Consider the following 27,983-nt stretch of genomic DNA (forward strand, 5'->3'; position numbering starts at 1 on the left):
AAAGCTCAGCTTTACATTTTATTAAATAAGATACAAAAGTGTCCCATCACCTCAGCTTTCAGGTGCTGCCACTTTTGGCAGAGCCTGATGTCAGTGTCACTCTTGAGCTTCATCTCAGCTGTGCAGAAGCTTCCATGGGAAGAGATATGGATCCGAGCCCTCCTGACACAGGGAGCAGTCAGGACTGGGCAGCAGCTCTGTCCTGATTCCTGATGATCTCCAGGTCCTCACAATCTTGGTACGTTGGCTCTTCCACAAAGTTCCAGACCTCGGGGGAGAGTTCCTGCAGTTTGTCCAAGGGAAACCAGTGGACGGAGGTGTCGTTGAAGGTGTCCAGGTAGCGGGGGTGACTCGGGAGCGCCACTTCCTCTGTCCCTTTCAAGACCTAAAGAGCATTTGGGAAAAAAGTTATAGATGACGCAGAAGTCCCTTTCTACAAAGCTGGGTCAGTGAGGATGAGGATGGTGTATGTTACCCCCAGCCCCTGTGTGCAGTGTTCTGCAGATGTTGAACAATCCTAAGGCAATTAGTTTTTATATTGCAGTGTCCAAGAAAAAGGTTTTAAAAACAACCACCCTCTTCTTTCCAACTGCAGTTCATTTTCTTTCTCATTAAAGGTGCTTTGTCAACACAAAACAATAATGTTAAACTATTGCCTCATACCTTTGCTATGTAAGAATAATCTCTCTCCAGTATTCTGGACAGCAATCTGGAATAACAGAACGTGCCCATGTTAGACACAAGGTTTCTGTGAGGCGGGTTTTCTGTACAGGGGGGTGGAACAGAGAAGGGGAAAGAGGGCTCATGACTGTAAAACTGATGGCAACGAAAATGAGCAAAACAGGGACCTTGCTGTCACAAGGAATATAAGGAGTAGAGGGAGGGAGGGAGGAGAGAAAAGTGGGGTTGGAGGCATCAGAGAGTCTCCGGGGCATGCACAGACCTCTCCTCGATCCCTCGGAAGCTGTTCCCGATGATGACCAGTTTGGAGAGTGCCACTGGGCTCCAGTTGCTCCACAGCAGGTTGTTGTACAAGGCCTTCCCGCAGTGCACCATGTAGAACAGCGTGGCCGAGTCCCCCACGCCGTGTTTCCCCTCCTGCCCGAGAACCGGCGTCTCCCGTCACTGCTGAGCCCTGGCCGCGGGGTCCCGAGGGGGTCTGGCCCCGGGGGTCCCGGCGGCCGAGCCGGGAGTCCCGCTCACCTCATTCTCCGGGAGCAGCCGCAGCCCCAGCGCTCCCAGCGCCGCCGCCTCCCGCGCAGAGAAGGCCGGGTCGAACAGGGCGCACCGGGCGGGCGGCACCTGCGGGGCAGAGGGGTGGCGTGGGCGGGGGCCGGCCCGGGGGGTGCCCCCGGCGTTCCCCGGCCCCGGTGCTCACCCGCAGCTCCTCCAGCAGCAGCAGCAGGAAGGCGAGCTGGTACCGGGCGGCGGGGCAGGCGGCGAACCGGCCCAGCCCGTAGCAGACGCAGCGGGCGGGGGGCTCGGCGGGGCCGCTCAGCGGGGCCCGCACGGCTCCTGCGGGCGCGGGGAGCGCGGTCAGCGCGGCGGGGACGGGGCCGCTTCTCGCCGCCCTCCGTCATCACCGCGCTGCCCCCGCACCTCCCGTTCCCCCTGCTCTCCCCTCCCGCTCCCCGCACTCACCGGCGCTCGCCGCCCAGAAGCCGGAGCTCAGCAGATCGTCCCTGCGGGGAGAGCGCGGTGTCAGCGGGGCGCGGCAGCCCCGGGGCTGGAGGGGACACACGGACCGGGGCCGGGGCCGGGCACTCACCGCGCCTCCCGCAGCCGCCGCAGCACCGCTTCGGTGCCGGTACCGCCTTCCTCCTCCTCCTCCTCCTCCTTTCCCCGGTCCTGGTCCCGGTCCCGGCCCCGCCGCCGCCGCCGCGCGCGCGCCGCGCGCCACCCTCCCGGCGCCGCCATGCGCGGTCACGTGCGGCGGTCACGGGACCGGCGGGGGCGCGCCCGGAACCGGCGGCGGGAGGGACCGCGGGGTCCCGGAGCGTCCCGGAACCGCCCGGAGCATCCCGGAGCCGCCCGCAGCCATGGCCCGGCCCACCGAGCCCGGCCCCGCGCCGTGGTGAGTGAGCCCCTTCCCCTCCCGTCCGTACCGCCCGGACACCGCCGGACACGCGTGGCGGGTGTCCCGAGAAGGCACTTCGGCCCTTTGCTGGCCGGACCGTGGGTTCGGTCACCGGTCGCGGAGCGGAGAGCCCGTCCCGTGGTCGGGAACCCAGCAGGGGCTCAGCAGCTCTGTCCCTCTCCCGGAGTCATTCCAGGGCCATGGAGAGGCGCCCCGGGAACGGATCCAGCCTCCTGCTCCTGGCCCGGCCGTAACGCGGGTTCCCGGGTTCCTCGGTACCACCTTGGAGCCGTCTTTTGCCTTTGCCCCAGACCTGGGCTGTTCCTGCTGGAATACTCCTGGGGGAAGCTTGTCCCGAGATGTGACGACAGGAGAGGACAAAAAGTGTTATGAATATGTGAATCAAAGAAATTACGAGTGGAATAACATTTTGTCTTCCGAGGGAACTCTCTGTCTCATGCTCCTCGAGAGCTGTCGGGTGCAGGCAGCAACTGAATTAATAGTAGCAGGTCCCAGGAATTGTTTAGAATGCACGTGGATAATGCTCAATGACAATTACTGCCTGGGCTCAGGTAGAATATCTCACAAGTCCATATCCTTTTCCACCTGTCTGAGCTGCTGAGTTATAGAACCTATTTTAAGCCCACAAAAAAGGTCAAATTTAGTTGTAAGGGACACTCGGTGCTGCTTTTGGGTGTAAACTTAGTGTGATTGTGCAAGAACAACGTCTCTCTCCATTTGTAATAACCTTTAATTGCTCTTCTTGAACTAATAGAAAGGAGACAGAGAAGTGCAGCAGTTTTCAAATACAAAATAATTCCTGGTACTGCTTTGCTTTTTTAGGTGGAATTACTTTTTCCTTTACGACGGCTCAAAGGTGAAGGAGGAAGGAGATCCTACAAGTGCTGGGATCTGTTACTTTTACCCTTCTCAGGTAATGTCTGCTCTCATTTCAGTACCTGTAAAGGGCTATTGTGGGTCAGGGCTGATAGTTCTGGATCAGGAATGGTTTGGTTCCCAGGTGGAGATTCAGATTAATCTGGGCAGGGCAGCCTATTCCAATGCTTTACAATTCTTTCTGTATAACTGAATTAATAATTAATTTTTATTTATACCTGATTACAGTAGTGATTTTTTTCCAAGTTCTTTTAAAGGGAAACTAAAGCTTCTCCTCCCTGTCTCCCTGGGCAGACCCTCCCAGAGCAGCAGGAGCTGCTGTGTGGGCAGATGGCAGGGGTGGTTCGCTGCATGACCGAAATCTCCGGGGTCCCTCCCAGCCTCATCCGCCTCAGGAAGCTCAAATTTGCTGTGGTGGTGGATGGAGACTATCTGTGGGTGAGTTCAGGAGGTCTGGAGCAATCACAGAATGGGAACAGTCAGAGGCTACAGGACTGTGTCAAACAAAGAGGGTTTATTTTTCAGGGTGGGGGCTGCACGCCTGGGGAGAGCTGGGAGGGACCTTGCAGTGCACGCATTTCATTGCAAGGTAACTTGAGTTTAAGTCACTGTGTCCTGAAAGTCACTAGGCTTCATGTACCTCATTTGTGTGTCTACTCCCAACATGATTTCTTTAGATGTTCCTGTCCAATGGCTGTGAAATGTTGAGCTCCACATCGTTGTGTGTATCTGTGGGCTACTGGCAATGACTGGGAACAGAATCTCAAGCTGGTCTGATTGCTCTTTCCTTCTAACCCTCAGCATTTCCTGCTGCAGAGCCATGTCTGTGTCCACAGACATTTAGTATACAAAGAACAGTGTGTGGCAGAGCTGTGACAAAAATGCCCCCAAACCATCCCTTGGGAACTGGGCTGAGACCAGTCAGCCCCATTTAACTGGCTCTTCAGGCTCACATGGCTTGCTCTGAGGCACGTGGCCTGATGCTTCTGCTTCCCTCAGCAACTTAAAAGCTGAATGAAGTGTCTTCATTGCTGTAAATAACAACTTAATTTGAATGTTTCAAAGTACTTCATCTCAGGAAAATGTTGTTAGCTATTAAAGAACCAAGCTGGGTCATCTAGCGTGGGAAGAAAGTGTGTCTGAAGCATTGCATTTCTGATATCATTTATTTATCCTGTCTGTGCCAGGGCTCTTGTGTGGGTATTTCTGAATTTCCTTTTCATATGACTCGTGAGTCCCGGGGGGTTTTGCCTGACAGAGCTGTCTGTCCTCCTTGGAAAGCGATAAGAGTTGTTCTCACCTGCTGTGCCTGGGTTTTGTCAGTGAACATCCCCCATTCCTGGCTCTCCTGTTGCAGGTTCTGGGCTGTGCAGTGGAGCTCCCTGACGTGAGCTGCAGGCGCTTTCTGGAGCAGCTCATCAGCCTCTTCACCTTCTACAACGGCCCCGTGCGCGGCGCCTACACGGTAACGGGAGACCCCTGGCCCTGGGGCTGGAATGTTCTCTTGTGTTTCTTCCTCACATATCCAAGAACTGGGACCTGGGAAAGTGTGCAGGCCCGTCCTGCCCTTGCTCCAAGGATGTCTGGGTGTCTGCTGAACATTTCCTAGGTGTTCAGACTAAAGCAGTTTCCTCTCGGTATCATCTTCCCCCTCATCCTGACGAGATTTGTCCCTCAGAGGCTCTGTCCCACATGAATTGCATCTCCCATCCCCAATGCAGGAACACCTGTGCAGTGACAGTGTGTGGGGTTTTGTTGTCCACAGGCATTTTCCCAGGAGGAGCTGGGCAGGCAGTGGGACAGGTACATTGAACACATCCAAAAAAACACCAGTGACCTCCACAGGATTTTCAATTCTCTTTGGCATCTGGACAAAACCAAGGTAAGAGCCAATCCTCTGCACTGCCTGGCTGGAGCAGCCCTACCTGGGAGTGTGCATTATTTGCTGCTCTGACCATTTCCCAGAATTCTGTGGCCTCACTCCCTGTGGTTCTCCCTGTCCAGGTGGATCCCCTGCTCTTGCTGAAGGCAGCTCTCATCTTGCAGACGTGCCAGCGCTGTCCCCATGTCTTGGCAGGCTGCATCCTCTACAGAGGCTTGTAAGTAACCAGGTGTTCCCTGAAGGCTTGACCTACCCCTAAATCCACTGCAGATCAGTGCAGGCATGTCTGTGTGTTCGTGGTTCTGTCTGATCTGCTGACTAGGACCACTGTACTGACAGAAAATGCACAGAGCCAGGATTTCCCATGAGGAATTCCAGCTTCTTACAACCAAAGATGACTGAACGACTTCAAGGAAAGCCTCTAAGGTGGCCTTGAAAGGCAGGAGGTGGGGAATTCCGAGAACTCCTTGGCAGCAGCATTCAAGTGCCATTTTTCTTTGGCATAAACTGTTCCAGTAACACCTTTTAGGAGCACTGGAAATGTGCCACAGTGGGAGCGTTTTCCAGGGCTGACAGGGAGTGATCTCATACCCGTGGCCAGGATGCTGGGCGTGAGTCACTGCAGCACCTTAAAGCTGGCAGCATGTGCAGGGAGGTGGACATTTGGCTTGAGAAGGGAGTTGAGAGCCTTGTCCTGCCTCTGCCACACATATGTGTGTGTCACTGTATCACTGCTGCGTCTGGTAGAGATATTTTGTCACCAAATGTCCTCAGAGTTCTGTGAACTCTTAAGTCTTACTGCAGCACTGCAAAGGGCTTTGAACTGGAGTTAAACCTCTCCTTCTTTAGGGTATTTTTGGGTTCCTGCAGCACCACTGACTTTGCTCAGAGCACAAGTCCAGTGTGTCCATCATGAGCATTGCTGCTGGTTCTGCCTGTCCTGGAGCCCCAGGAGCCTGTGGCTGAGCTTTAGGGAAGGATTCTCTGCTCACAGGACAAGGGAAATGGCTTCAAACTGACAGAGAGTAGGTTTAGATTAAATATTAGGAAGAAATCCTTCCCTGTGAGGGTGGTGAGGCCCTGGCACAGGTTACCCAGAGAAGCTGTGGCTCCCCCATCCCTGGAATTATTCCAGGCCAGGTCAGATGAGGCTTGGAGCAACCTGGTCTAGTGGAAGGTGTCTTTGCCTGTGGCAGAGGGTGGAGCTAAATGATCTTTAAGGTCCTTTCCAACCCAAACCATTCCATGATTCTGTGATTCTATGACTATGTTTTGTCCTTTTAGGATTGTGAGCACCCAACTGCCACCTTCCCTCACTGCCAAAGTTCTCCTCCAAGGCAGCGAGTCTCCAGGCCAGGTATGTTGCTGAACACATTCCCTGCATGCAGATACCTGCAAGGATGTGGTGTGGGAGCTCTTGTCACACAGATCTGACACGTGCCATTACTGGGAAGGACAAATGTTGATGCTGATGCTCAAAGCCTTTATTAGTTATGATTGAATAAGGTTTTGAGACTTCTGCACCAGGAATTTGTTTTTTTCAGTCTTTAAGTTACTGAATTCATGAGTTCTCATCTGTGGGTTGTTTTGATTGGCTTTTTACCCACATTTAAATATTTAGTGGGAAATACCATGAATGTCTGAAAGTGACAAATAGAGCAGTTTTTGTTTGCATTAAAACTTGTCAAAAGTTATTACTTATGTGACAGAAAAGCTACCACAATGCAGATATGAGGAAGACCTCTGCTCTTCTGTGTAATGACCTGAGTTTCTGTGGCCTGAGAAGGCAGTAATGGCAAATTGTGGCTCTGTCCTGGCTTTCAGGTGTGTTTTGGTCCTTGGGAAGGTCTCTTTGGCTTTGAGAGCTCTCTAAGGAACAAACCCCTGCCCAGCACTATAAACCAGTCACAGCATTTGCTGGAGGGGTGATGTGGGGTCTGCTGTGACCTTGGGGAGGCTGAGCAGGGTGGCAGGGGTGTCCTGGTGGCACTGAGCCGATTCTTGACTTTTCTTGCAGAGGGATCCTGGAGATGAGGAGCCACAGGAGCCTGGTGAGCATCCAGCTGCAGTGCTGCCAAGTGCCCACCAGCAGCAGCACATAGGCACTCCCCAGGCTGCCTTCTCTGCATGGGAGCATGAGCTGGTTCTCAGGGATTCACATCCAAGATCCTGCTGGATGCAGGAGTATATCCAGTATATCCCAGAGGGTGTTGCTGGCACTAGTCAGCAGTACCAGTGGGTGTTGTGTAATCAGAACCAGCTCCTTCCCTTGGCTAAGCAGAGGGTTTGCTCTTTTGGGTTTGTCAGTTCTGCAGATTCCCAACATGCCTGCCTTCATTCCAGTTCCTCATGTGCCTACTTGGCCCTGATGGAGCCCTGACAACAGATGGCTGATTCTTGCAGTCCAAACCTCCAGTCATCATCTCTCAGCATCAGTTTAGAGATGATCTGCCAGGATGGTTAGGAAGAAACGCTGAGGGAAAATTTAACTGTGTATGAGGAGGGTAGGCAAATGCTGCCCAGCTCAGTTGGGATGCAGGATAATGGCAAACCTATTCCACCTGCAGAAGCCTTTAAACTGATGGAGTTTGGCCTCTCTTCTTTATGTTGGGGCATGTTCATTTAATCCTGAAACCTCCACTGCTCTTGCAGAGTCTCCATTGCCGCAGGGTGTCCGAATCATCCCGGTGTTCCTAACAGGGGACGAAGTCTCAGTGCTCCGGGACTTCCCAGTGGAGTGGATGGCCAGGTAGGAAACCAGCCTGACACAGAGAGAGGATTTGCAGCAGGAGCTCACACGTGGCTCTGTGTCCTTGTTGTCATTGTCACTGTTTTCCCTGGAACTAACCCGGCCCCTGTTGCTGCCTGTTGGAGCTGCCTAAGGCCTCTCGGGCTGGACGGAATTCCTGTGTCCATATCCCTGCTGTGAGCAGCCTGAAGCAGAACTGCTTCCCCAGACCATCTGTGACCTGATGTCTCAGCTCACAGCACTGTTTGGAGCCTTTGTGCTTTGTGGACAAGGGAGGGACATTCCCAGGAGCCTGCAATGTAACATTCCCAGGCTTTTCACCTATGTTAGATCTCAGCCCATCCTTTTCCCAGGAAGATGCTCTTTATAGCAGCCATTGATCAGTACCAGGGGGCAGTGGGGTTATTAGGTATAGGATAACTCCACACAGATCCTGCTCAGTAGTTTAACCCCTTTGTCATCTCCTGCTAGGGCATCCATGTCCCCAGCAGGCACCGGAGCAGAGGAGAGGGCTTCGTGCTCCCAAGCAGTTCCAGAGTCAACAGGAGTTCATGAAAATCAAGCCCTGGATGGTATATCTGTGCAGGAGTGCCCTGAGGAGGCTTCAGGCACAGCTGCCCCAGAAGATGCTCTGCAGTCAGGCAGCCCTGCAAGTCCCCTGACAGGCTTCCCTGGAATGGGAGCCAGCACAAGGAGCTCCTCAGCTGCAAACCTGAGTGGACCAGGCAGTGACAGCTCAGAGCTCAGCAGGAAAACACACATCCCATCAGAGAGTGACACAGAGCATCTCCCAAGCCCTTCCACACTCCGGACTTCTGAATGTGCTCAAACTGTGGGTCCATACCTGGAAGGCTTTTCCTTTCCCAACCCTTACGCCCGGGAGCAGGAGAGTCGGGACATGGGGAAATCCCTTGTGGACTCTGATACTGAGCACTCTGATGCTGAGAACCAAAGTTCCCTCTCCTCTCCTGTTCCCTCTCCTGCTCAGGAGCTGAGCAGGAGGAAATCCAGAGAACACAACGAGCAAGAGACTGTGAGCCAAAGCCGTGTGTCCGGAGGGAGCGGCAGCACTGCTGGTGACCATGTGTGGGGTTTGGGTGGTCCAGGCACTGCTGGACAGTCACAGCTCTGGAGTGGGAGTCAGCTGCCAGCTGTGGGGGTTCAGGAGGGTCTGCTCAGTGACCCAGCAGGGCACACGCCGTGTCCCAGGAGTGGGGAGGGCAGCTGGGCACCCCAAGGGGACCGGCTGGGAGCCCGGACTGCCGTGGAGTTGGGCAGAGAGGGCGATCCAGCCCGGATGAGCCTCTATGTTCACTGCATCAAGGGGCTGGTGCTGTCACTGCTGGCTGAGGACCACCTCCGAGGGGACCGGAGTGCCATGGAAGATGTGGTGAGTGGGAAAGATCTCTCCCACCTTCAGCTGCCCTCCTGGTGGGAGGGACAGGGTTTACAACTGAAGAGGGAATGTTGGATCGTTCTTCCCATCCTTTCTTCACCTGCTCTGTGCTGCACAAGGCGAAGCCGTTTGGCTCAGGGCTCGTCACCACAGCCCTGGCTGTGTGGGAGGGTGTGAGGCAGCGAGCAGGGAGGTGAGAGCCTTGTCTCACACAGCTCCTGGTGCTGCTGTTGTCTGTCAGTGCCAGCACCGGAGCAGAGTGTGTGGGTGTGACCGTCAGAAGGCCTGGGTTGGATTTGGGATTCGCTGGGAAAACCCCTCAGTTTAGTGCTTTTTGGGAAGCAAGGTTTGTTCTGTTTAACCCCCACTTTGCACATCACAGCTTCTCCCTCTGGGAGCACCAGAGACGTGTCTGGCAGCAGGTCCTGGAGTGTTTCCTTTGGCTGTGGGAGCCCCCAACCTGCTCCCCAAGGCTGGAGAGAAGGATGCCGTTTGGGCACTGCACAGGGGCTGTATCAGAGCAATCCCAAATTACTCTGCTGTGGGATTTGGGTGCCAAGGCTTCCCTGTGAATGGAGCTGATGAGGCTGCAGGGGCAAGATGTGCCAGTCCCCCGCCTTTCCTGGGAAGCATCAGCCTGCAGAGCTGCTGCCTGGCCTCTGCCTCCCTCCCAGGAGCTGAGTCAAAGCTGCAGAGCCCTGTTTGATATGCCAGTTGCCATAGGAACAACCTATTTTCCTTACCCAGCTAGACTGGAAGGTGGAGGGAAGCTCAGACTAATGCAGAGCCTCAAGGTTGCTCCTTTCCCTGGAAGCTGTGGGACACAGAGGCTGGGGAGCATCTCCCCACTCAGCATGGGAGGGATCATGTGCCTGGGGAGGAATTGCTGCAGAATCAGTTGAGGGCAGGAGGTGCAGCTGGTGCCTTTTGCACTTGGTCCCCTTTCTGCTCATTTGGAACAGGCAGCTGCACAAATCTGCTCTGCCATGTCTTCTCCAAAGAGGGGAAGAGGGAAACAGGCAGGTGGGAATTGTCACTCTGGAGAGCTGAAGGTTGTCCCTGTTGCACAGGGATTGCACAGTCCATTTTCCTTTATGTGTTGCCTCAGGGTCGACAAAGCTCCATTCCATCCAGATTGCTGTTTTCCCAAACATCCTGCTTCCATCTCACGTACCCTTGCTTTGGATCTCACCCAAACTGCACTGTCACAGCCTGGATTTTGGCTGTGACTGGGCTCTTCTGCTACACCCTCCTGTGGATGCAGGTGTTTGTTATCCCTTAGAGCTGCATTGCATGTCCAGTTATCCCAGGAGGAAGAGCATTGTCTGAGGAGGTCCAGCTGGGCTCTTCTGCTGGTGGATTTGAGACATAACCTCAGCTTGTCTATCCTTTTGTTTATCTGTAGATTAAAAATGACCCTCAGCTCTCGGGGATGTAAAAGCTGCATTATAATTAATGTTTTTGAATGCTTTGAGGCCCAAAAATGACACCAAAGAAGGGTAAAATATGCTACTTGTGCAGCTGAGAACCTCTGGGAGGGCGGGTTCCATCGCAGGCTTTCCCTGTGGAGCAGGAGGCTCTGGGGCTTCCTTCTTGCTGCTCTTTAGGTCTAATCCCTCCATTTCACTGCACAGAAGGGAAAATCTGTTCTTTAACAGGGGGTCAAGCATAGGCCATGCAGTGCTGTCCTGCTGAACAGAGGCTTTATCCTCTCCACAGCAGAGGAAAGCACACAGGCAGGATGAGGATTATGGAGTTAATCTTCCCAGGAGTGGTGGAGGGCCCCTGCCTGTGCCCTGCCTGTGCCCAGGGAGCCTCAGCACAGCCATCCACTCAGGAGAACAGCTGAAAGTCCACTCAGGAGAACAGCTTGGCGTTGATTGTGTACGTTGTTGTGTGTGTTTGTACTGCCTGGTGTAATAAGGGCTGGGAAGCAAAGGAATATTCCTTGTTGTGGCTGAAAGTCATGTGAAAATGAGCCCTGGAGAGTAATGGTTGATGGTACATTAATGGAACCCTGCATTTTCCTGGAATTAATAGCATCAGGTGGTTTATTGGCTTATTTTCAGGTTGGAGTGCCCTTTCCTGAGTCACGGGATCAAGGAATGGTTTGGGTTGGTAAAGATCATCCAGTTCCACCACCCTGCCATGGGCAGGGACCCCTTCCACAGGGTCCCCTTCCACCAGACCAGGGTGTTCTGAGCTCCATCACTGACATGGGAGCTGTGGGACTTGTCTGCTTTCCCCTGTGCCCAAGTTTCCCAGCCATTCCATGTGGGAGCCTGGGCAGCACAGCAGAGCATGGAAGGGTCTGGTCCCTCTGTCACCTGAGCGCCCTCCAGCATCTCCTTGGAAGCCCAGGTGAGGCACAGGTGGAGCTCTGACCCTTGCCTTTCCCCTGTCTGCAGTACCACAGCAGCCTGGCTTCCCTGAATGGCCTCGAGGTTCACCTGAGGGAGACTCTGCCCAAGGACTCCTCGGCCTCAACCAGGACAACCTACAGCTTCACACACTATGACCGTGTCCAGAATGTCCTCACAGGTGAGTCTTCATCTTCTGGAACAGCAGGAGGGAATAGTGAGGAAAATGGGTTTTAGGGGAACCTTTTCTCATACCTCAGACAGCTCAGAAGCATTTCTCACTGTAACTCCTACCACGCAGCCTGGCTGAAAGGCCCTGTTGAGGGAACTTTGTCTGTTGAGAGTTTATAATCTGCTGAAGACTTGTTGATGGCTTTGTTTGGGTGACAGCCAGAGGCTTTGGGAGCTGGAGCAGCTGCCACTGGTGCTTTGCTCAGAATGATGTCCCTTGGGGTTCTGCTGAGGGCTGGGTGTGAGCACAGGACTCGACATCCCCTTCAAACCCAGCCATTGCCCCCAGCCATTCATCCCTGGTGTGATGCCTTGTGTCCCACTGTACATCTGAGGGTCTGTCAGTCACACCTGAGGGTCTCTCAGTTGTTTCTGGCTGTGAGAAGCAGGAGCTGGGACCAGGCAGCAGTTGGGGGGCTGCTGCCCTGGGTGTGGGTGGACCATTGACCTGCAGAAAGCCCTGTGCATGTGTTGCTCCAGTTGGTTTTGCTGTTCCCTTTCTCTGGCAGCCTCCCAGACAGTGGCCTGGCTCTGTCCAACTTGGAAGTGCTTTAAAGAGAGAGAGAAACCCCAATGTTTCTAGATACTCCAGGCCTCAGGCCACCTTGTGACCCCTCGATGTGTGTTGCCTGCAGGGAAAGGTACCCCAGCATGTGCTTGGCTGAGCCTTGAGGTCACCTTGGGACTTAAGGTGTCACCAGCGTGTTCTGCTGCTATGCAGGGTCTGTGGGAAGATCCAAGGCCTTTCTCTGTTCAGTAAATGGGGACACAGTACAGAGTGGGCCTTTAATACCCCCCCTTGCTCCTGTTGTGCAGCCAACCTGCCCCACACACCTGGGCCTCTGGACCGGCACTTCCTGAGGGCGGCCACGCTGATCCACTCTGACTTCAGCCAGCTTCCCTCGGCCTCAGAGGTGATCATCAGGTAAGGGGTGCTCACAACCCCTCCTCACACCAGGCTGGGTGGTCACAGAAGGGGAGAACCTCTTTTTAAGTCTGGCTGGGTTTTGGCACATGTTGTAACCACACCGGTGCCTCCTGGCAAGGGTCAGTCACATCGCCTTATTCCCTAAGTTTGCTTTTAATTGTGGGTTCCTTTGTGTTCTGGATGTTGAGAGGCTACAGTGGCACCAGGACTGAGGGCACAGCTGAGTGGTGCCATGAGTTGGATTAAGATATAATGTTCAAACATTGCCAGTTCCTGGCACCATAAGATTCTAAGACGCAGTGTTAAATATAGCTGTTCCTAATAAATTTGTGTCTCGGCAGGGAGCCAAAGGCGCCCAGAATTGGCAACCTAGATTTTGTTTTCTTACACGGCTTGTTGGGTTGGAAACACACTGTGATGTGCATGGCAAACTCAATTGTGATGCACCAGGCGGGATGGTCTTATCACAGCCAGAGCCCTTCCTGACTTCCAGAGCCCTCCATGGCATCCAAAGCCCTTCCTCATGGCCAGAGCCCTCCCTGACATCTGGTGCCCTTCCCAACAGCCACAGCCCTTCCTCCTGGCCAGAGTCCTCCCTGACATCCAGAGCTCATCCCCAGAGCCAGAGCCCTTCCCAACATCCACATCCCTTCCCCACACCCAGATCCCTTCCCCAGGCCATGGCTGAAGCGAACCCTCCATTCCTCAGCTGAGCTGGGGGGGTTGTGTTGTGAGTGCACAGATTCTGCCTGCCTGGTCCTGCTTGTTTGTCCAAAACATGATGAAATAAAGATGCTTCTGGGAATTAAACAGTTTCACTGCTCTGGCACAGCTTGCCAAGGGAATGTGAATCACACACTTCAGTGCTGGAGAACTCCTTGTTTAGCATGAGCTTGACTGGCTCCTTAAATCCAATCCTAAACTGACTGCCTAAGCTGGTGTATTCCGTGTTACCCCAAAAAAAGCAACTCCATGTGTGAATCAGCCTGAGTAACAAGATGACTAAAACTGCTTTCTTTTATGGAGAGTTGTCACAGAAGGGTGTCAGCAAACATAGCAGTTGCTGCTTTCCTCCCTTGAGGAGGAATCCAGGGTCCTTGGCTTTTCTCCATGCCAGCCTTCCTGCAGGAGAATGCTCTGTGGGGGTTCTTAATCTTAATTGCTGTTAATAATCACAGCTTTTGTGGTTACAGTATCTGGCTATTGTCTGAGCTTCATCACACCTGTGACTGAATGTGATTCCTGCTGCGAGGTGCTGTACTGGGATTTGGTTATGGCCAGCAGCAGTGAGATGGGCTCCTGTGGGAGAGGGAGGAGTGCTGGGCATGAGGAGTGTTCCATCCCAGCTCATGGTGTCCTGGGCTGGTGACACGCAGGTGTTAGTGCTGCTGAGTGGGTCCTAGAAGAATTTATTCATGGAAAGGCTGATCAGGCATTGGAAGGGGCTGCCCAGGAAGGTGGTGGAGTCCCCACCCCTGGAGGTGTCCAAGGAACAACTGGACATGGCACTCAGTGCTCTGGGCTGGTTGACTGTGTAGGGATCAGTCACAGGTTGAACTCAATGGTCTTTGGAGGTCTTTTTCAGCCTCAAAGGTTCTGTGATATCCCATTTTCCCTTTTAGGATGCCAGGACCCTTGAGAAGAAGGGTCTGGTTCCCTGTGGTCTTCTGGGAATGCACTGCAGGGGTTTGGTGCCCATTTAGCTCCGTGTTCCCTCGCTGAGACATTTGAAAGTCCCTCTCAGTAGCTGGGAGCCCAGTGCTGTAAACACACCAGTGCCCACCTGTGAATCTGGCCCAAATCTGTAAATCTGACCTCTTCCCTCTCTGCTGCCCTGCCAGGAATGCCTCCACAGCTGTGTATGCCTGTCGGAATCCCGTCCAGGAAACCTACTTCCAGCAGCTGGGTGCTCCGCTCCGCAACTCAGGTGTCCCCAACCCGCATGACAGTGCCTTCAGCCTGCCCAGCAAGGCCAAGCAGAAGCTGCTGAAGCACGGGGTGAACCTGCTGTGAGCTGATGTGCTCAGACAATGTGTCTCAGCCCCTGCTGAATGTTCATCTCCAATAAGGAAAATCTCAGCCATTTATTCCGTCAGAGGCACGAGGCTCTGTCCTGCCTCTGTGGGGTCTCCAGCCTGCCTGACCCTCAAAAGGGTCACTTTTTGCCCTGTCCTGCAGCTCATCTGGGGCCAGGGCAGGTGTTACTGACATTAGCACTTACCAAAGACTGAAGACAGAACACAGCCGTGTTGGGGCGCTTGGTTTACATGGACTCTGGGCCAGTTCCTGGTGCTCTGCAGACTCTCCACGTGCCTTGACCTGATGTAAAACCTCGTCTTCCTCTGAGCCACACAGACCCCGGGCAGCGCTGGCTTTGGGACATGTCAGTCAGACACTGTCTGTGCCTGCACTTGCCCTGCTCAGACTTGGGCTTTATTTATATCTCATAATCCATAGGAATGAGCCCTGCCATGATGTAGTGCCTTACCTTGATTAGCAGAGCCTGCCTGTTCTCAGACTGGAGAAGTGCTGCAGAACTCATAAGCCTCCTCCAGGTGCTGTCAGGAGGCTTTTATGTTGTAGGTGACTCTGGGAGGTTCTTGTCCCTCCACACCTGCCTGGTCAGTGATGGTACAGCCCACTGCTGCCCACACCTGGACCCTGTGGCCTCACAGGGCCCTGTGATGGTGGTGGTGGTGTGAGTGTCCTTCTGCTCCCTCCCTCCTGGTGCAGGACCTTGTTTTGCTGCTCTTGATGCTCCATTTGCCCACGCTCTGTTGACCCTGAAACTGCCTCTTAAGCTGATGGGACCAAAGAGGTTTTGTAGCCCCTCAGCAACTGTTCCCTTCCTGCTCTGACAGAGTGTCCCCTCTCAGTGGTGGCTGGGGGGGTCTGTGGTGATGGCTGCTTAGACCTGAGGGATGGATAGCTGTTTGGCTGGGCTTGGAAACCTGCTGCTGGTACGTACACCCCTCCCACAGTATGACTGGAAATAAAGGAGAGTCTCCAAGGCTCATTCTAACACTGTGTCAGCGGCCAGAGTCATGTTGGTTGTCGTGTTTGTGGTTCGTAGTGTGATGGCTTGGGTTGGGTGAGCTGTTCCCCCTCTTAGCTCTGTGCCAAGGGTAGTTCCTGACTGGTGGGGTTGAACAGGCAGTGCCTGTTGGTTCAGTCATTCTTGCAAAACAACTTCTTGGAAGATTCCTGAAGGTAGATGCATTACTGGTGTTACTGAGAGATAGTGAGAGAGACATGAACATGGTGAGATGGTGAGCAGCCTCGTGTCAGCATCAGAGCTGGACATGGCGAGGTCACCATGGTCACAGCTCGTGGATCTGCTCTGACACAGGCAGTTCCCAAGATCTCTGCCGTTGCAGGGCTACTCTGAAGACCTTGCTGGGAACTTCAGAGGACTCCAGAGGACAAGCCAGCTGCTTGCTCAGAGGTGGCTGGGCATGGATTGCCACCTGGATGGGGGTGTTTCAGCAGGAGCAGGGCTGTGTGGCACTGCTCCTGTCCTGGGCACGATAGCAGGGAAGCTGCTCTGCACAGAAGGACTGTCAGGAGCCTGTTGGCAGTGTAGGAGTGAAAGCTCACTGGGAAGCCTGAGCTGGAGCCATCCTAGTGACCTCCTGTTTCAGTGACATCCATGTGGAAGGTAAGGTGCTGCTTCCCTGTGTGACTTCCCTGTGCACTTGCCTTGAGTGATGGCCAAGCTGCTCTGGGTCTGGAGCAGAGCACAGGGAGGCATCGCGTGGGTGGGAGAAGGCAGGAGGGGAGGGGCTGCTGTGTTCTCCAGCCTCTTCTGTTCTCTGGGCTCCCTGCCAGGCTGAGCCAAGCAGCCCCTCGGGTAGATGCTGCTCTGCCTGTCGCCTCTGCGCACTCAGCAGATCCGGGTTCCCTCTGCAATTCCCAGGAGGTGAGGAAGCCTCGGAGTGCTGGGAGCAGCGAGCCAGCGGGCAGGGCTGCGGGGCAGCTCCAGCCTGGTTTGCTCCCCGGGGAGATCCGGCTGGCTCCTGCCTGGGTGTTTTTGGAAGTGGTTGTATGCTCTATCAGGAAACACGTAGAAGTTGAAGGAAAATCCTGAGAGGGACAGGAGGGAGATTTGGCACAGCAGCAAGACACAAAATAGATGAATGCTCTCGCCTGCTGCCGTCGGGGATCTCCTGCCGCAATCTGCCGAGCCGTCTGCCGGCGGGGGAACAGCTGGGGTGGCTCCTTCCCGTGGCTGCTGGGGCTGCATCTGGTCACCCAGACCTCTCTGCCTGAGCTGGCTGGGAGGAAAGTTGCCTGGGTAGCACATGGAGACCTCCCGGCCCTTGGCGTGACTGCTGTGCTGGAGAGGTTTAAAAATGGGGCACTTTGAGCATAAGGGGATGAGGAGCAGCTGCTGCAGCTGGGTCTGTCTGAGTGCCACCAGCGAGGCCCAGGGAGTGGTGGAGGGCGATTCCTGCCCTGCCAAGCTGGCTCTGTGCTGCTGTTTTCGGGCAGTAGGGTGGGAGTTAAGCAGCACTCTCTGCCCTGGAGCTGCTCCTGGGGATCTGCTGCCTTTGATGCGTCAGTGCAGGCAGCTGGAAGCAATTCCCAGAATGGTTTGTTTGCGGATGCTCTGGCAAGACTAGTGGCTGCTGTGAGGTTCTGGGAGCTGAGGGGCTGCAGCTGCTTCTGGGGATGACTGGGGACAGTCTCTACTGCCCCAGGCCAGGCAGTCCTGCCATAACCGTAGTTGTGCCCATGCCACGCCACAGCTATGGGAGAGGCAGGGAGGTGTTCCCTGTGCTACTTGGCAGCCTGGGGTTGACTGACATCACAGAATCTCAGAATGGTTTGGGTTGGAAAGGACCCCAAATATCCAGTTCCAACCCCTTGCCATGGGCAGGAATTCACCCACTCAACCAGGTTGCTCAGGGCCCCATCCAGCATGGCCAAATCCATGGGGACAGAGGTCTCATGGGGTTGGGTACTTTAAAGCACTGCCTTCACTCACCATATCCCTGGCAAATGGGCCAATGCCCCCTCCCACCCTGCAGCTCATGCTCTTCCAGCATGTTCTCCCCACCAGCAGCCGACTGAGCTGCTGTGATAAGCAGGACCCAACCTCTCAGTGTTTGCTTGACCCTGGACTGATTAGAGCAGCAGGCAGAGCCCCTTCTGTTTTCAGCACAACTGTTTATTGATAATCTTTGCTTATCCACTTATGAATGTTACCGACTGTCAGACAGAGCCAACCTGCTTCCCCGGGGCCTGCGGCCAGGTAGCCAATGCGAGTAGAAATCATGCACTTCAGATAGTCTGTAACAAGACAGGTGTAAAAAATATCTCAGATGTATTTGAAATCTCTGCCTTATCTCGCAATCAAATCACTGAGAAGTCTGTAAAGAAGTTGTAGGGGGACAGGGCTGTGTTCCCTCCCCGGCAGGGCACGGAGCCGAGCGGTCCCCAGCAAGGACAGTGGTGAGCAACCACAGCACGCTGTGCTTCACATGTAGGATGTCATAAACTGTCCCCCAAACAGACCCTGGATGCTGGGTGCCTTCAGGAAAAGCAGGTGGTCGCTGGGCAGGCAGGACCCCAGGGTGGGGGGCTCATTCCTCAGGCTGCAGTGTTAACCCCTCTGCCTTGGGAACCTTTCCTTTGGAGTCAGGTCCATGTCAGCTGCTGCTGTGTGCACCTGCCCTGGCTCGAGGAAAGGAGAAGATGGAGCAGCAGAAGGAATGGTGACCTCCCAGAAAGTATGGTGACCTCCTTTCTTCCTATGGACAGACAAAACCCCTACTCTGTGTTCCCAAACAGCATCTCTACCCCTGCAGGGCTGCCCAGCTGGAGCTGTGAAAACTGAAGGTTGCAGATAGAGCAAGGAGGGGATTTGGGCGATTGATAATGCCCTCGGTCAGACTGAAGAGCAGGGCTGTGTGTGCTGTCCCCTGGCAGGGTGCATGTTGGGGCACCCCTAGGCTCGCTGCCTTGCTTGGCTGGGGGCACCTGCAGCTCGAGGCAGTGGGCTCTGCTCCCTTTTTGGGTGACAAAAGGAGTTTCTGAGGACAGGAGGGCTGGGGGCCCTGGGCTGGCAGATGGGGGAGGAAGCATAAGCCCCTGGGCTCATGGTGAGAGGGCTCTTTATAGGCAGAGCTCTGCCCTCTCCACCCCATCAGCCTCAGCCAGAGTAGCCCCTGCCCAGGGGGGAGCACCATGCCTGCTGCAGCCCCCAGTGTCCATCTGTCCATCCATCCCAGACTGCAGCCAGGCAGGACAGGCTGAGTGCTTTGCTGGGCTGGTTGGCTGTAATGGCGTGTGTGTGTGTGTTGTTCCTTTGATGACCACGAGAAATTTTACATTATTACATTCAAACGAACACCCTTGGGTTTGTTACTCTACTTCTGAACACTGCAAAACACAGTAGCAACAGAACACGTAGGAGCATGGGGGGCAGCGAGCCACAGCGGGGGGCGAGAAAAGAATCCCTGAAGCCAACGATGGAGGAAAGAGATGGGCGCTGATACACGTCACAGTTTCCATTTACAAGAGCCCCCGGGAGGGAGGACCGAGGCCGTGTGCTGGGAGGAAGGTTCCAGTGCGGCCCCGGAGCCGTGGCGGGGCCGAGCCGGCACAGCCGCCCGCCCGCGGCTGCCCTGAGCCCACCAGGCCGGGCAGCGCCATCATCGTCCCGGCGCGAAGATGAAGTCGAGGGCTTGGCGCTCGGCGGCCGCCACGTTGGGGTGCCACAGGTCCACCATGAAGACCACGCGGGGACCATCCTCCGGGGCACCTGGGTGGGATGGAAGCGCAGGGTGAGCACAGGGAGGCACCTGCTCAGTGCAACCCCAGTAAACACCTGTGTACTGGGAGCCCAGTGCCTCCAGTAGCTGGCATAGGGCAGGGTCCTCCCTGCCGGAGCTCCAGAGTTGCTTTGGGCACCCAGAGGATTCCCCTGGCAGGGCCAAGGCAGGATGCTGCGCTCGCCCTCCTTGCAGCTGCACCTTGTATCTGCAGGGAACAGCTGCTGCGCCATTCCAGCCTTCCTGGCCCTGCAGCCCTGCACGGAGCTGCGCTTCCCAATTCCACAGCCGGGTTAGGTGGAAGCAACAGCTTTTGTTCTTTCACTCTCTCCACAGGCTCCCCTGTGGGGAACAGCTCTGCTTGATGTTTTTATGTCATCGGCAACTAATGCCGGTTAATCTGGGAGAGCTGAAGTGGAACAGCCTCTGTCAGCGACGGAGGGAGGAACAATCCAGGCGGGAGTGAGGCTGTTCCCCCTGCGCGGGAGACAAAGGCGCCGCTGTCACGTCAGCACCGAGCTGCTCCTGCAACAGGGCGGCTGCAGCGGCAGCGCGAGGGTTAGAGGATGCCGAGGCTGTGCCATCACAGCCTGAGCTGCCCTGCACAGCTCGGCAATGAAGGAAGCCTTTCCAAGCTGGCTGCCATGGCAGGGAGAGGACCTCTGGGCAGGGAGAGGATCACCAGGCCCCGTGCAGGGCTGGCAGTGCTGTGGCAGCACCAGAAGCAAGTCAGGATGGGAGCAAGCCCTGGGCAGGCTGTGGGGGGCTCCAGGGCTCTGCCAGGAAAGGGGCACCAGATGCCCTGAGGCAGAGGAAGCATTTTCATGGGTGAGCCCCCAGTGCCAGGGGCAGGGCTGCTGCCACGTGGTGCAAGCCAAGGGCAGCAGCAGTCCAAGCCCAGCGGGAGGCAGGTGCTCCAGTCCTACTGTGGCAGGAGAAGGAACTGGGCACAGGTGTCCTTGCCCACCCATTCCTCCCTGGCACCAGAGGGGACACTGTGAGGCTGCACACGTTGAACCTGCGCTCACCTTCGTGGAATGCCGTGTGCAGGAAGGAGTCGTCAAAGAGGAGGCACCGGCCCTCAGCCCAGCACTGGGGCTCACCCCCCACCACCAGCTCGCAGTTGCTGGGTGTCTTCAGACCTTCAGGCACAAAGAGAGAGAACAAGGAGGGTCAGGTGGTGCTGTGTTCCCTGTGACAGGGCAGCAGTGACAAACAGCGAGCCCCATATGGGCCCCATGTGAGTTCCATGTGAGCTCCATGCTGCTGCCAAGGGTCAGCTTCCCTCCAGGGAGCGACCTGAACCCCAAGCCTGGTGCAGCTCAGCCCCTGTTGTCCCCAGTGAGCTCAGCACCACAGGCACTCACTTTTGTATCTGGAACAGCTTCCCAGTCCCTGGAGTCCAGGACCCCAGGATGTGTGTAGGGAACCAGGCTCCTGGGAGGTTTTCTAGCTTCAGGACCAGCTCTGCTGTGCTGACCCTGCCCAGGGCAAGGCTGGGAAAGCAGGAACTGCTGCACTGGGACAGGCAAATGGGCTCAATTCTGTCTCTGCCACAAGCTGCCCATGGACCTTGCATCACTCAGCACCTGCCCCATTCCTCGGTCCCCACCCCAAGTGCTGCTACAGGGGGACCTACCAGGCTGCAAGGACAGAAATTCAGGGGCGTCACAAAACCCTCGTAAAGAAGCAGCTCTGTGAGGGCCACAGGAAGAAGAATAATTATAGAAATAAAATGGGTCTTTTTGTATGATACCAGCACAAGCCAGACCAGTTTAACAAGGGTTGATCCCATCACCACCTGCATTAGGACCATCACCCCCTGCAGTGCAGGGGACACTGGAGCTGCTGCAGAGCTAACCTGCCCTGAGGATGCAGCTGTGGCAGAGAAAGGGGTCAGGGCTCACGTGGCTCCTGAATGGTAACGATGCAGCAAACGAGCAGAACAGACCCGAGAGCGATGCCAAAACTGAGCACAGCAGGGACTCCCAGCTGCCAGGTAGAGCTGGGAGCACAAAGCTGCTGTTTCAAAGCCTACAAAACCCAAAGCCATTTCCCTGCACAACAGCCTCAGCTGGAGAGGCTGGAAAGGGGGAGCAGAACAACCAGGGGATGCAGGGAGGAGGCAGCAGCAGCCTGCAGCCCTTCCATCGCACTCGCACCCCAGGGATGCTACCCTGGCCCAGGGAGAGGCAGAGCTGGTGACCGTGCCTGGGGGCTGCAGTAAATCCTCGAGAGCGATTCAGCCATGCCAGTGGCTGCACTGGCTTTGCAGAGCAAGCTGTCTGAAAGGGCAGGTTATCTCTTAATAATCCTGGGCACAGCGAGAACCGTGTCCCCAGCACAGAGGTGGGGGTGTCTGTGTGCCCCTGGCACTGTGCGGTGTCCTGGTAGAAGGAGAAGGGAACAAACTGCATCTCCCAAGTGTCCAGGGCATGTGTGCTCCAGCTGTGCTCACCTGAGCCAACCTGGACCTCATCAGCCCCCTCCCAGGAACCCCTCCCAGCCCCTCGTGAGGGGAGCACTGAGCGCCCCAGAGAGAGGGGTCAGTGATAGGCTTCCTCCTGGAACCAGCAAGGGCAGGTCCCAGTTGCCCAGCAGCTCCTGGGATCAACTCTGAAAATGACTCCTTTTCCAAATAAATGGCCAGCACTGCCTGGGTGTGTTTACCCAAGTTGTTGGTTGAACAGGCGTGCTCGGTATTTGCCAGCCAGCCCGTGCGGTGCCTCCCCCGGCAGGATCGGTGCCACTGCCAGCCCGGCCATCTGTGCCTTGTGGGCTCTCCCTGTCCCAGTGTCTGCAGAGCAGGGAGCACTGTGCTACCAACTCAATGCCTGACCCATCAGAGGGGACCCCCCAGGACCTCTCAACCATCATTTGCATCTTTGCAAACCCCAAAGCAGCATCTTTGATTCCATCCACCTGTGTCCCGCGCAGAGCACCTGAGATCCCAGGAGTGAGGAGCTGCCAGTGGCACAACACAGTCCTTGGAGCAGCACCCCAGGCTGAGCCACATCCTGGGATGGGAGGGGGGCCTGCCTGAAGAGTGAGGGGCGTTTGGAGACCTCTGTGCAAAATCAGCCCTGTATCTTGCACTGGCAAGAGCCCACAGCCCCAGGTTGGTGTGAGGAGGAGGTGAAACCCTTCTGCTGCTGAGCTGAGGACTCTGGGGATGTCAGATACCCAGGGACTGAGCACCAGCTTCTCCTGAGGAGGCTGCTGCCACAAAAGCCCTAAAAACCTCCATCACGCCAAAGTAGAGCAGGTGCCTAAGCCCCCCAGGGCTGCAATTGGCAGCTGAACCCCAAGAGCACCGGATGCCATAGGCCTTTTTGGAGCTCTTGCTCCCAGGCACTGCTGCAGCCCCGGCACTGCCCCCAGAGAACACGAGCCACGGCGCTGGGCACTCACCGAGGTGGCAGCGGATGCGGATGTTGGTGGGTCCGTAGTGCTCGGCGATGACAGTGCCCGGGCTCAGCACGGAGATGCACGCGTTCCCAAAGACATTGTTGCCAATGCAGGTGCGGAGGCTCCCGAGCAAGCGGTACGTCCGTGGGCATCTCCGGCAGTTCCTGGGCACGCACATGCCCTGGTTCACCAGGTAGAAGGTGAACCACTCCCCGCTGGGCGTGCTGTTCATTTTCCATCCTTGCGGGAGGCTGCAGTTTGAGAACGCTTTGTAGAGGGTCTCAAACTCGCACAGGATGGTCTGGAAGTTGCGCTCCAGCAACTCCACATCATGCTTTTGAGCGTCCCGGGAGAAATAGGGTGTGGTTGGCAAGTCGGGCAGGAAGAAGACTTCTGGCTTCTGGATGGAGGGCCGGCTGTTGAGGTAGCGGCCCTGCTCTCGGATGCCCTTGTGGATCCTGCCCATGCCGGACCAGGAATAGCGCTTGGCGTACTCCTGCAGGTTGTGGTAGAGTTTCTGGTTGAGCCCGTCGTGGTGGGTGCAGCGCACGCACTCGGGCGAGTGGCAGTACACGTACCCGTTCTGCACCCCGTTGGCCTCCGCGCTCTGCATCAGCGCATTGACGGTGGTGTAGGCGCGGGGCTGCTCCCGCCCCACGTGGTAGCAGTACCACACAAAGAGGACCAGGAAGCAGGCGACGGCGGCCAGGGCGGTGGCGTCGCAGTCCCGGAAAGACTGGATGCCAGTGGCGATGAAATCCCGGAGTCCATCCAGGGACCAGCTCCAGCCCATCAGCCACTCCAGAGACATGGTGGTGCCGCAGTGGGTGGGTGCACGCAGCGGGGCCCGGCGGTCAGTCCTCGTGGGCCTCAGGGGCACCCACACCATGCAGCTGGGCCGGGGTGCAGTGGGAAGGAGCTGCCATGGGGAAGTGGAGTGGTGGCTCTCCCGTGCACTCCTGGGAGCTCTGCATTGATGGCAGCACCCGGGGAGGAGGGTGGCCAGGCTGCCTGAGGGTCCCAGTGCTGGGTCAGCACCAACGTGCCTGGAGGGTCCCCAGCAGTGCTCCTGGGCCGATCATCCTGGAAGGTTCCCCTGCAGGGAAGATCTGGGGAGAGAAACCCAGAGGTATTAGGAAGGGAGCTGCCCCTTGGAGTCCCTGCAGCGGACAGTGCAAGGGGCACAGCCAGGGTCATGTGCTGGGGCTGTGTAGGACACCAGCTTCTCTGGGAGGGGATGATGGATGAGGAGTCCTCCTCCCTGCCCAGGAGCCCAACCTCATCCTATGCCAAGAAAAACCCACACCCCTTCCAACAGGATCTTCCACAAATATACAAATGAGAGGTAGCAGGGAGACCCAGAGCCCACCTCCATCAGCCCAGGGACCATCTCCCTGCTCTTCTTCCCATTTCTCTCCTAAGTTGCTGCCTTATCATCTCTGAAATCTGGCTGATAAGGGAATAGACACTGGGAATAGACACTTCACAGCCCTATCTGGCAGCACATCAGTTTATCCCCTTCATCTAACCGCTCTGAAGTGAGTTTCCCTCCAGAGACTGAGCTGTGTGACAGCCCAGCACTTGGCCAGACTGCCAAGGTCACATACCCACAGTGGCATGTCAGGATGGTGGCAACAGGGGCAGGTTGGGGTTGGCCTGTTTGATTTCACTGGCTTATCTGTGAGAGCACTTACTCTAAGGAGCAGGATGTGTTTATGAGCCAGGGAAGTCATCCAAACCCTTCCCAGCCCTTCATACTAAGGTCTTGCATCCTCTACACATGCATTTCCTTATCAGTGGGGATGGGAATGGGCTGCAGGAGGGACCTGACCTTGCAGCTGGGACCTTGTGCAGTGCTGGGGACATGGGTTTCAGGCAGTTACACCCCAGAGAGGGACATCCACACACCCTACTTCCTTGTAGCACATTGCCTGCGTGCCCCGTCCCAGCACCTGCAATCCACGTGGCACGTCACAGCCTCCTGGGAATCCTAAGATAACTTTCCTCCATCCCCACAGCTGGCATCCCTCCAGACACACTGGTTTCTCTTGCCCAGGCCTCAGCTCCCGGGGTGCAACCATAGGGTCAGTTGCAGGGGTGTCCCCCAAGGCCAACACAACCCCCTTGTGCTCCCTGCAGGCCCAGAGTGTGCCAGGAAAGTCAGCAGAGCCCTGGTGTGATCTGTATTCAGGGTGGCTCTCACCCTGCCAGGCGAGCAGGGAGCCACCCCAGCACAGCAGCCAGGCTCGGTCAGACCGACTGACTAAGGGGGCATGGGGGGTGCAGAGCTGGGGGTCCGATAGCCTTGGGGTCCCCAGGCCAGAGTCACATCCTGTGAGGGCAGCATGGCACAAACACGGCCTCACTGCTGCTGTCAGTGCCTCAAAGGTGGAAAGTCAGGGGCAAACCATCAGAGCAGTAAGAGATCAAAGCCCCTATGCCCATGTGCCACCTGCTCGGGCTAGAGAGCCCTGGTCTCCTCTGGGCAGAGACTTCATGGGATCCATCCCAGGAGCTGCCTCCTATGCTTGCACAGACACCCCCCTGCAAACCTGCCCAAACCCACCTCCGCAGGGGCTGTGGCAGCGAAGCAGGGCCCCAAACACCAGCACCACTCCCAGTGGACACTGCATGGCCAGGACCTGCCTGGGGCACCCAATAGGTGCTGTCAACTTCCAGCCACAGCCCTGCAATTAGACGGGTGGTCGCATCCAGCACCCCTGGCCTCAGATCCCAGAAAAGGCTCCTCAGCTAATGATACCAGCAGAGCCATTCCAGGGAGAGGAGATCAATTCCACGTTGCACCGAAGTTGTGCAGGACGTGGAGGCGAGCACCGTGCCAGCAGCAGCTGCGTTACATAAGGAAGGCAGAGGCTTCGATGCAGCACAAAGTTGCATCTCGGTGGCTCCGTGGTGGCCCTGGCATCTCCCGGAGGCAGTGGGTTCCGCTCAGCCTGGCTGGGATCCCCAGGCCGTGGGCCCGTGGTGACGGGGATGCATGGCAGGGATGTCCTCAGCTCAGCACGGCCGGCGTCGCCTTTGGGAGAGGCACGAGGAGCAGGAGCACTGGGGTGAGGTGAAGTGCCCACTGTCACTCCGGAGCTGGAGCCGTGGGTGCTCCCTTCACCCTCTCCTCCAGCATGCCACCCCGGCGGTGTCACCAGTGTGACAGTGTCACCTGCATGCTGCTCTCACCCCGTGTGATGGTGTCACCCAGCGTCAGCGAGTGTCACCAGTGTGGCTGCATCACCCGGCGTGGCGGTGGCACCTGCTGCCGCGCTGTCACCCGGCACGGCCGTGTCGCCCTCCCGACGCCGAGCCCCTGCCCCGGCCGGGGTGTTCGGGCTGCGCCCCCCGCCGCGGGCTCCGCTCCCGCGCCGCTCGCCCGCGGCCCCCCCGCGATGCGATGCGATGCGATGCGATGCGATGTGATGCGATGCGATGCGATGCGATGTGATGCGATGCGATGCGATGCGATGCGATGCGGTACCGACCTGCTGCCCGCGCCGGGCCGTGCGGGGCCGCGCTCCGCTCCGCGCCGCTCCGCTCCTCCTGCCGCCGCCGCAGTGGACCACAACTCCCAGCAGCCCGGGCAGGAGGGGCCGCACCGCCCCCGCCGGGACCGCGCCGGGCGGCAGCTGCGGCCCCGGCCCCGGCACCGCCCGCCCGCCCCCGCGCCCGCCCCTCGCCGCGGCCTCGGGGCGGTGCGTCCGCCCCCGCACCGCGCTCCCGCACCGCGCAGGCGGGAGGGGCGGGGGGAGCCGCGGGGTTGCGGCACTCGGGAGGGGTCCCGGGGGGTGGAGCGGCTGGAGGCGGCGGGTATGGTCCCCGAGGGAGTGCCCATCCCGGCGGCGGGAACCCCAGGACACCGTCCCGGGGACACAGGGGATGGGCTGCAGCGGCGGGGGCGCAGGAGGTGCGGGGGCACCACGAGGTGCAGGGGACGTGCAGGGACTCTGGCTTCAAGTATTGAGGCACTGGGATTTGCAGCAGTCAGAGTGCAGAGGATGCTGGCCCCGGGGATGGTGGTCCCAGGGGTGGGAGCACACAGGGATGCAGGCACCCAAGGGACGGGACTGCAGGGACTGACTCCAGGGACACAGGTTATTAGGGATGCAGCAGCTGGGATGTGCAGGATGCTGGCTCCAGGGATGCAGCACCCAGGGATTCAGGGATGCGGGAAGTACTGGCTCCAGAGATTCAGGCCCCTGGGGCTGCAGCTCTAGGGATGCAGGGGTTGCTGGTCCCCAAGGATGAGTGCACCTGGCATGCAGAGGACAGGAACTCCCAGGGAGGCAATGCTTAGGATGCAGGCAGCCAGGGAATACCTCAGCGAGGATGTGATGATGTGCTGTGGCACCTGGGATGGGGGGAAGCTGTTCCCAGGCTGGGATGTCCCTTAACAATTTTGAAGTGCTGGTGGAGAAACTGTTGTGAGCCTTCCTGCTTCCTTTTTTCCTCCCCAACCCATTTCCTGTTCACTTCAGCCACTGCTGTCAGATCCAAGGACCCCAGGGGGCCCAGTGCTCCAGCCCTCCCTCCTCCATTCCCCTACCTGCAGGTAGAGCCGGGGTGCAGGCAGAGCACACTGCCCTGCCCTCTTGCAGTGCCACGTGGAGCTGCGTGGGACACGTGTCACTGCTCCTGGCACAAGGAAAGCCCTGCCTTGTTTTGCAGGTTTGGCCATCCGGTGCCTGCACATCCTCCTCTGGCACAGCTCGTGCTGGGCTCTGGAAGTGGGACTAGAACTTCCCTGCTCAGCCCCTCAGGTGTGCATATGCTTCCTCTGAGCAACCTCATCCCCTGCTGTTGCAGACCTAAGCTGCTCCTTGTTTTCTGTCCTGACGCATTTTTGCCTCCTGCCTGCTCCTGCTGCTTCCCCATGTTCCCACCAGCACATTCCCCACCCCAGCTTGCTGCTGCAGGGCCCTGGCAGCGTTGTGTGTTGCAGGGTGAAAGGAGCAGGACTTCATTTCATCCTGCTCCTTCCCAGACCCCCATCCTTCTGTCAGCAGTCGCAGGCTCCTCAGCTCTGGGCCCTCTCTCGTTCTTTCTCTCCTCCCTCTATCTTCTGCTCCCTGTTCTCGCTGGCCCCCCCGGCCCTGGTCCCCAGCTCTGCCACTCAACACTTCCCTGTGGGACAACCTGCCCCTGGCTTTCTTCTGGGGCTCCAAGAGAGCTGGAGAGGGACTTTGGACAAGGGCCTGGAATGATAGGACAAGAGGGAATGACTTTAAACTGTGAATAGGTTTTGATTGGATATTGCTAAGAAATTCTTC

At 56.9% G+C, this 27,983-nt stretch overlaps 3 protein-coding genes across 4 annotated transcripts; 1 reads left to right on the plus strand and 2 right to left on the minus strand.

The window, feature by feature from the left end:
- Positions 1 to 5: 5 nt before the first annotated feature.
- Positions 6 to 1,943, minus strand: SRRD (SRR1 domain containing). The gene is made up of 7 exons (XM_051785583.1): positions 1,769 to 1,943; positions 1,642 to 1,682; positions 1,379 to 1,515; positions 1,204 to 1,302; positions 944 to 1,098; positions 664 to 709; positions 6 to 385 (listed from the first exon to the last, which is right to left on the minus strand). The coding sequence occupies exons 1-7, from the start codon at positions 1,915 to 1,917 to the stop codon at positions 179 to 181; spliced, it is 834 nt and encodes a 277-aa protein (XP_051641543.1). The 5' UTR covers positions 1,918 to 1,943; the 3' UTR covers positions 6 to 178.
- Positions 1,941 to 15,535, plus strand: HPS4 (HPS4 biogenesis of lysosomal organelles complex 3 subunit 2). Its single transcript, XM_051785563.1, has 13 exons — positions 1,941 to 2,074; positions 2,921 to 3,011; positions 3,269 to 3,412; positions 4,332 to 4,439; positions 4,740 to 4,856; positions 4,979 to 5,073; positions 6,141 to 6,213; positions 6,874 to 6,907; positions 7,509 to 7,605; positions 8,077 to 8,995; positions 11,410 to 11,542; positions 12,409 to 12,517; positions 14,362 to 15,535. Exons 1-13 carry the CDS (start codon positions 2,040 to 2,042, stop codon positions 14,531 to 14,533), a joined length of 2,127 nt encoding a protein of 708 aa, XP_051641523.1. The 5' UTR covers positions 1,941 to 2,039; the 3' UTR covers positions 14,534 to 15,535.
- A 3,461-nt stretch (positions 15,536 to 18,996) lies between these two features.
- Positions 18,997 to 26,355, minus strand: ASPHD2 (aspartate beta-hydroxylase domain containing 2). Of its 2 annotated transcripts, none has more exons than XM_051785573.1 (4): positions 26,199 to 26,355; positions 22,708 to 23,813; positions 20,325 to 20,438; positions 18,997 to 19,286 (listed from the first exon to the last, which is right to left on the minus strand). In XM_051785573.1, exons 2-4 carry the CDS (start codon positions 23,591 to 23,593, stop codon positions 19,177 to 19,179), a joined length of 1,110 nt encoding a protein of 369 aa, XP_051641533.1. In that variant the 5' UTR covers positions 23,594 to 23,813; positions 26,199 to 26,355; the 3' UTR covers positions 18,997 to 19,176. The 2 variants fall into 2 exon arrangements, with proteins under 2 accessions (XP_051641533.1, XP_051641534.1); XM_051785574.1 differs by lacking the exon at positions 26,199 to 26,355 and adding an exon at positions 25,271 to 25,383.
- Positions 26,356 to 27,983: the final 1,628 nt, after the last annotated feature.

Source organism: Manacus candei, unplaced genomic scaffold, assembly GCF_025592945.1.
Source record: "Manacus candei isolate 608988 ecotype Guabito, Panama unplaced genomic scaffold, ASM2559294v1 h1tg000020l, whole genome shotgun sequence".
NCBI lineage: Eukaryota > Metazoa > Chordata > Aves > Passeriformes > Pipridae > Manacus > Manacus candei.

What these genes read in the sequence shown, in the direction of transcription:
- HPS4 (XM_051785563.1), top strand. Translation starts at nt 2,040, where the DNA reads ATGGCCCGGCCCACCGAGCCCGGCCCCGCGCCGTG. An exon ending in TGCATCCTCTACAGAGGCTT is followed by an intron (nt 5,074 to 6,140) that starts GTAAGTAACCAG and finishes TTGTCCTTTTAG; the next exon opens with GATTGTGAGCACCCAACTGC. An exon ending in GGAGTGCCATGGAAGATGTG is followed by an intron (nt 8,996 to 11,409) that starts GTGAGTGGGAAA and finishes CCCTGTCTGCAG; the next exon opens with TACCACAGCAGCCTGGCTTC.
- SRRD (XM_051785583.1), bottom strand. Translation starts at nt 1,917, where the DNA reads ATGGCGGCGCCGGGAGGGTGGCGCGCGGCGCGCGCGCGGCGGCGGCGG. An exon ending in TGCTGCTGGAGGAGCTGCGG is followed by an intron (nt 1,303 to 1,378) that starts GTGAGCACCGGG and finishes TCTGCCCCGCAG; the next exon opens with GTGCCGCCCGCCCGGTGCGC. An exon ending in ATTATTCTTACATAGCAAAG is followed by an intron (nt 386 to 663) that starts GTATGAGGCAAT and finishes AATGCTCTTTAG; the next exon opens with GTCTTGAAAGGGACAGAGGA.
- ASPHD2 (XM_051785573.1), bottom strand. Translation starts at nt 23,593, where the DNA reads ATGGTGTGGGTGCCCCTGAGGCCCACGAGGACTGACCGCCGGGCCCCG. An exon ending in CCGCATCCGCTGCCACCTCG is followed by an intron (nt 20,439 to 22,707) that starts GTGAGTGCCCAG and finishes TTGTGCCTGAAG; the next exon opens with GTCTGAAGACACCCAGCAAC. An exon ending in GCACACGGCATTCCACGAAG is followed by an intron (nt 19,287 to 20,324) that starts GTGAGCGCAGGT and finishes CATCCCACCCAG; the next exon opens with GTGCCCCGGAGGATGGTCCC.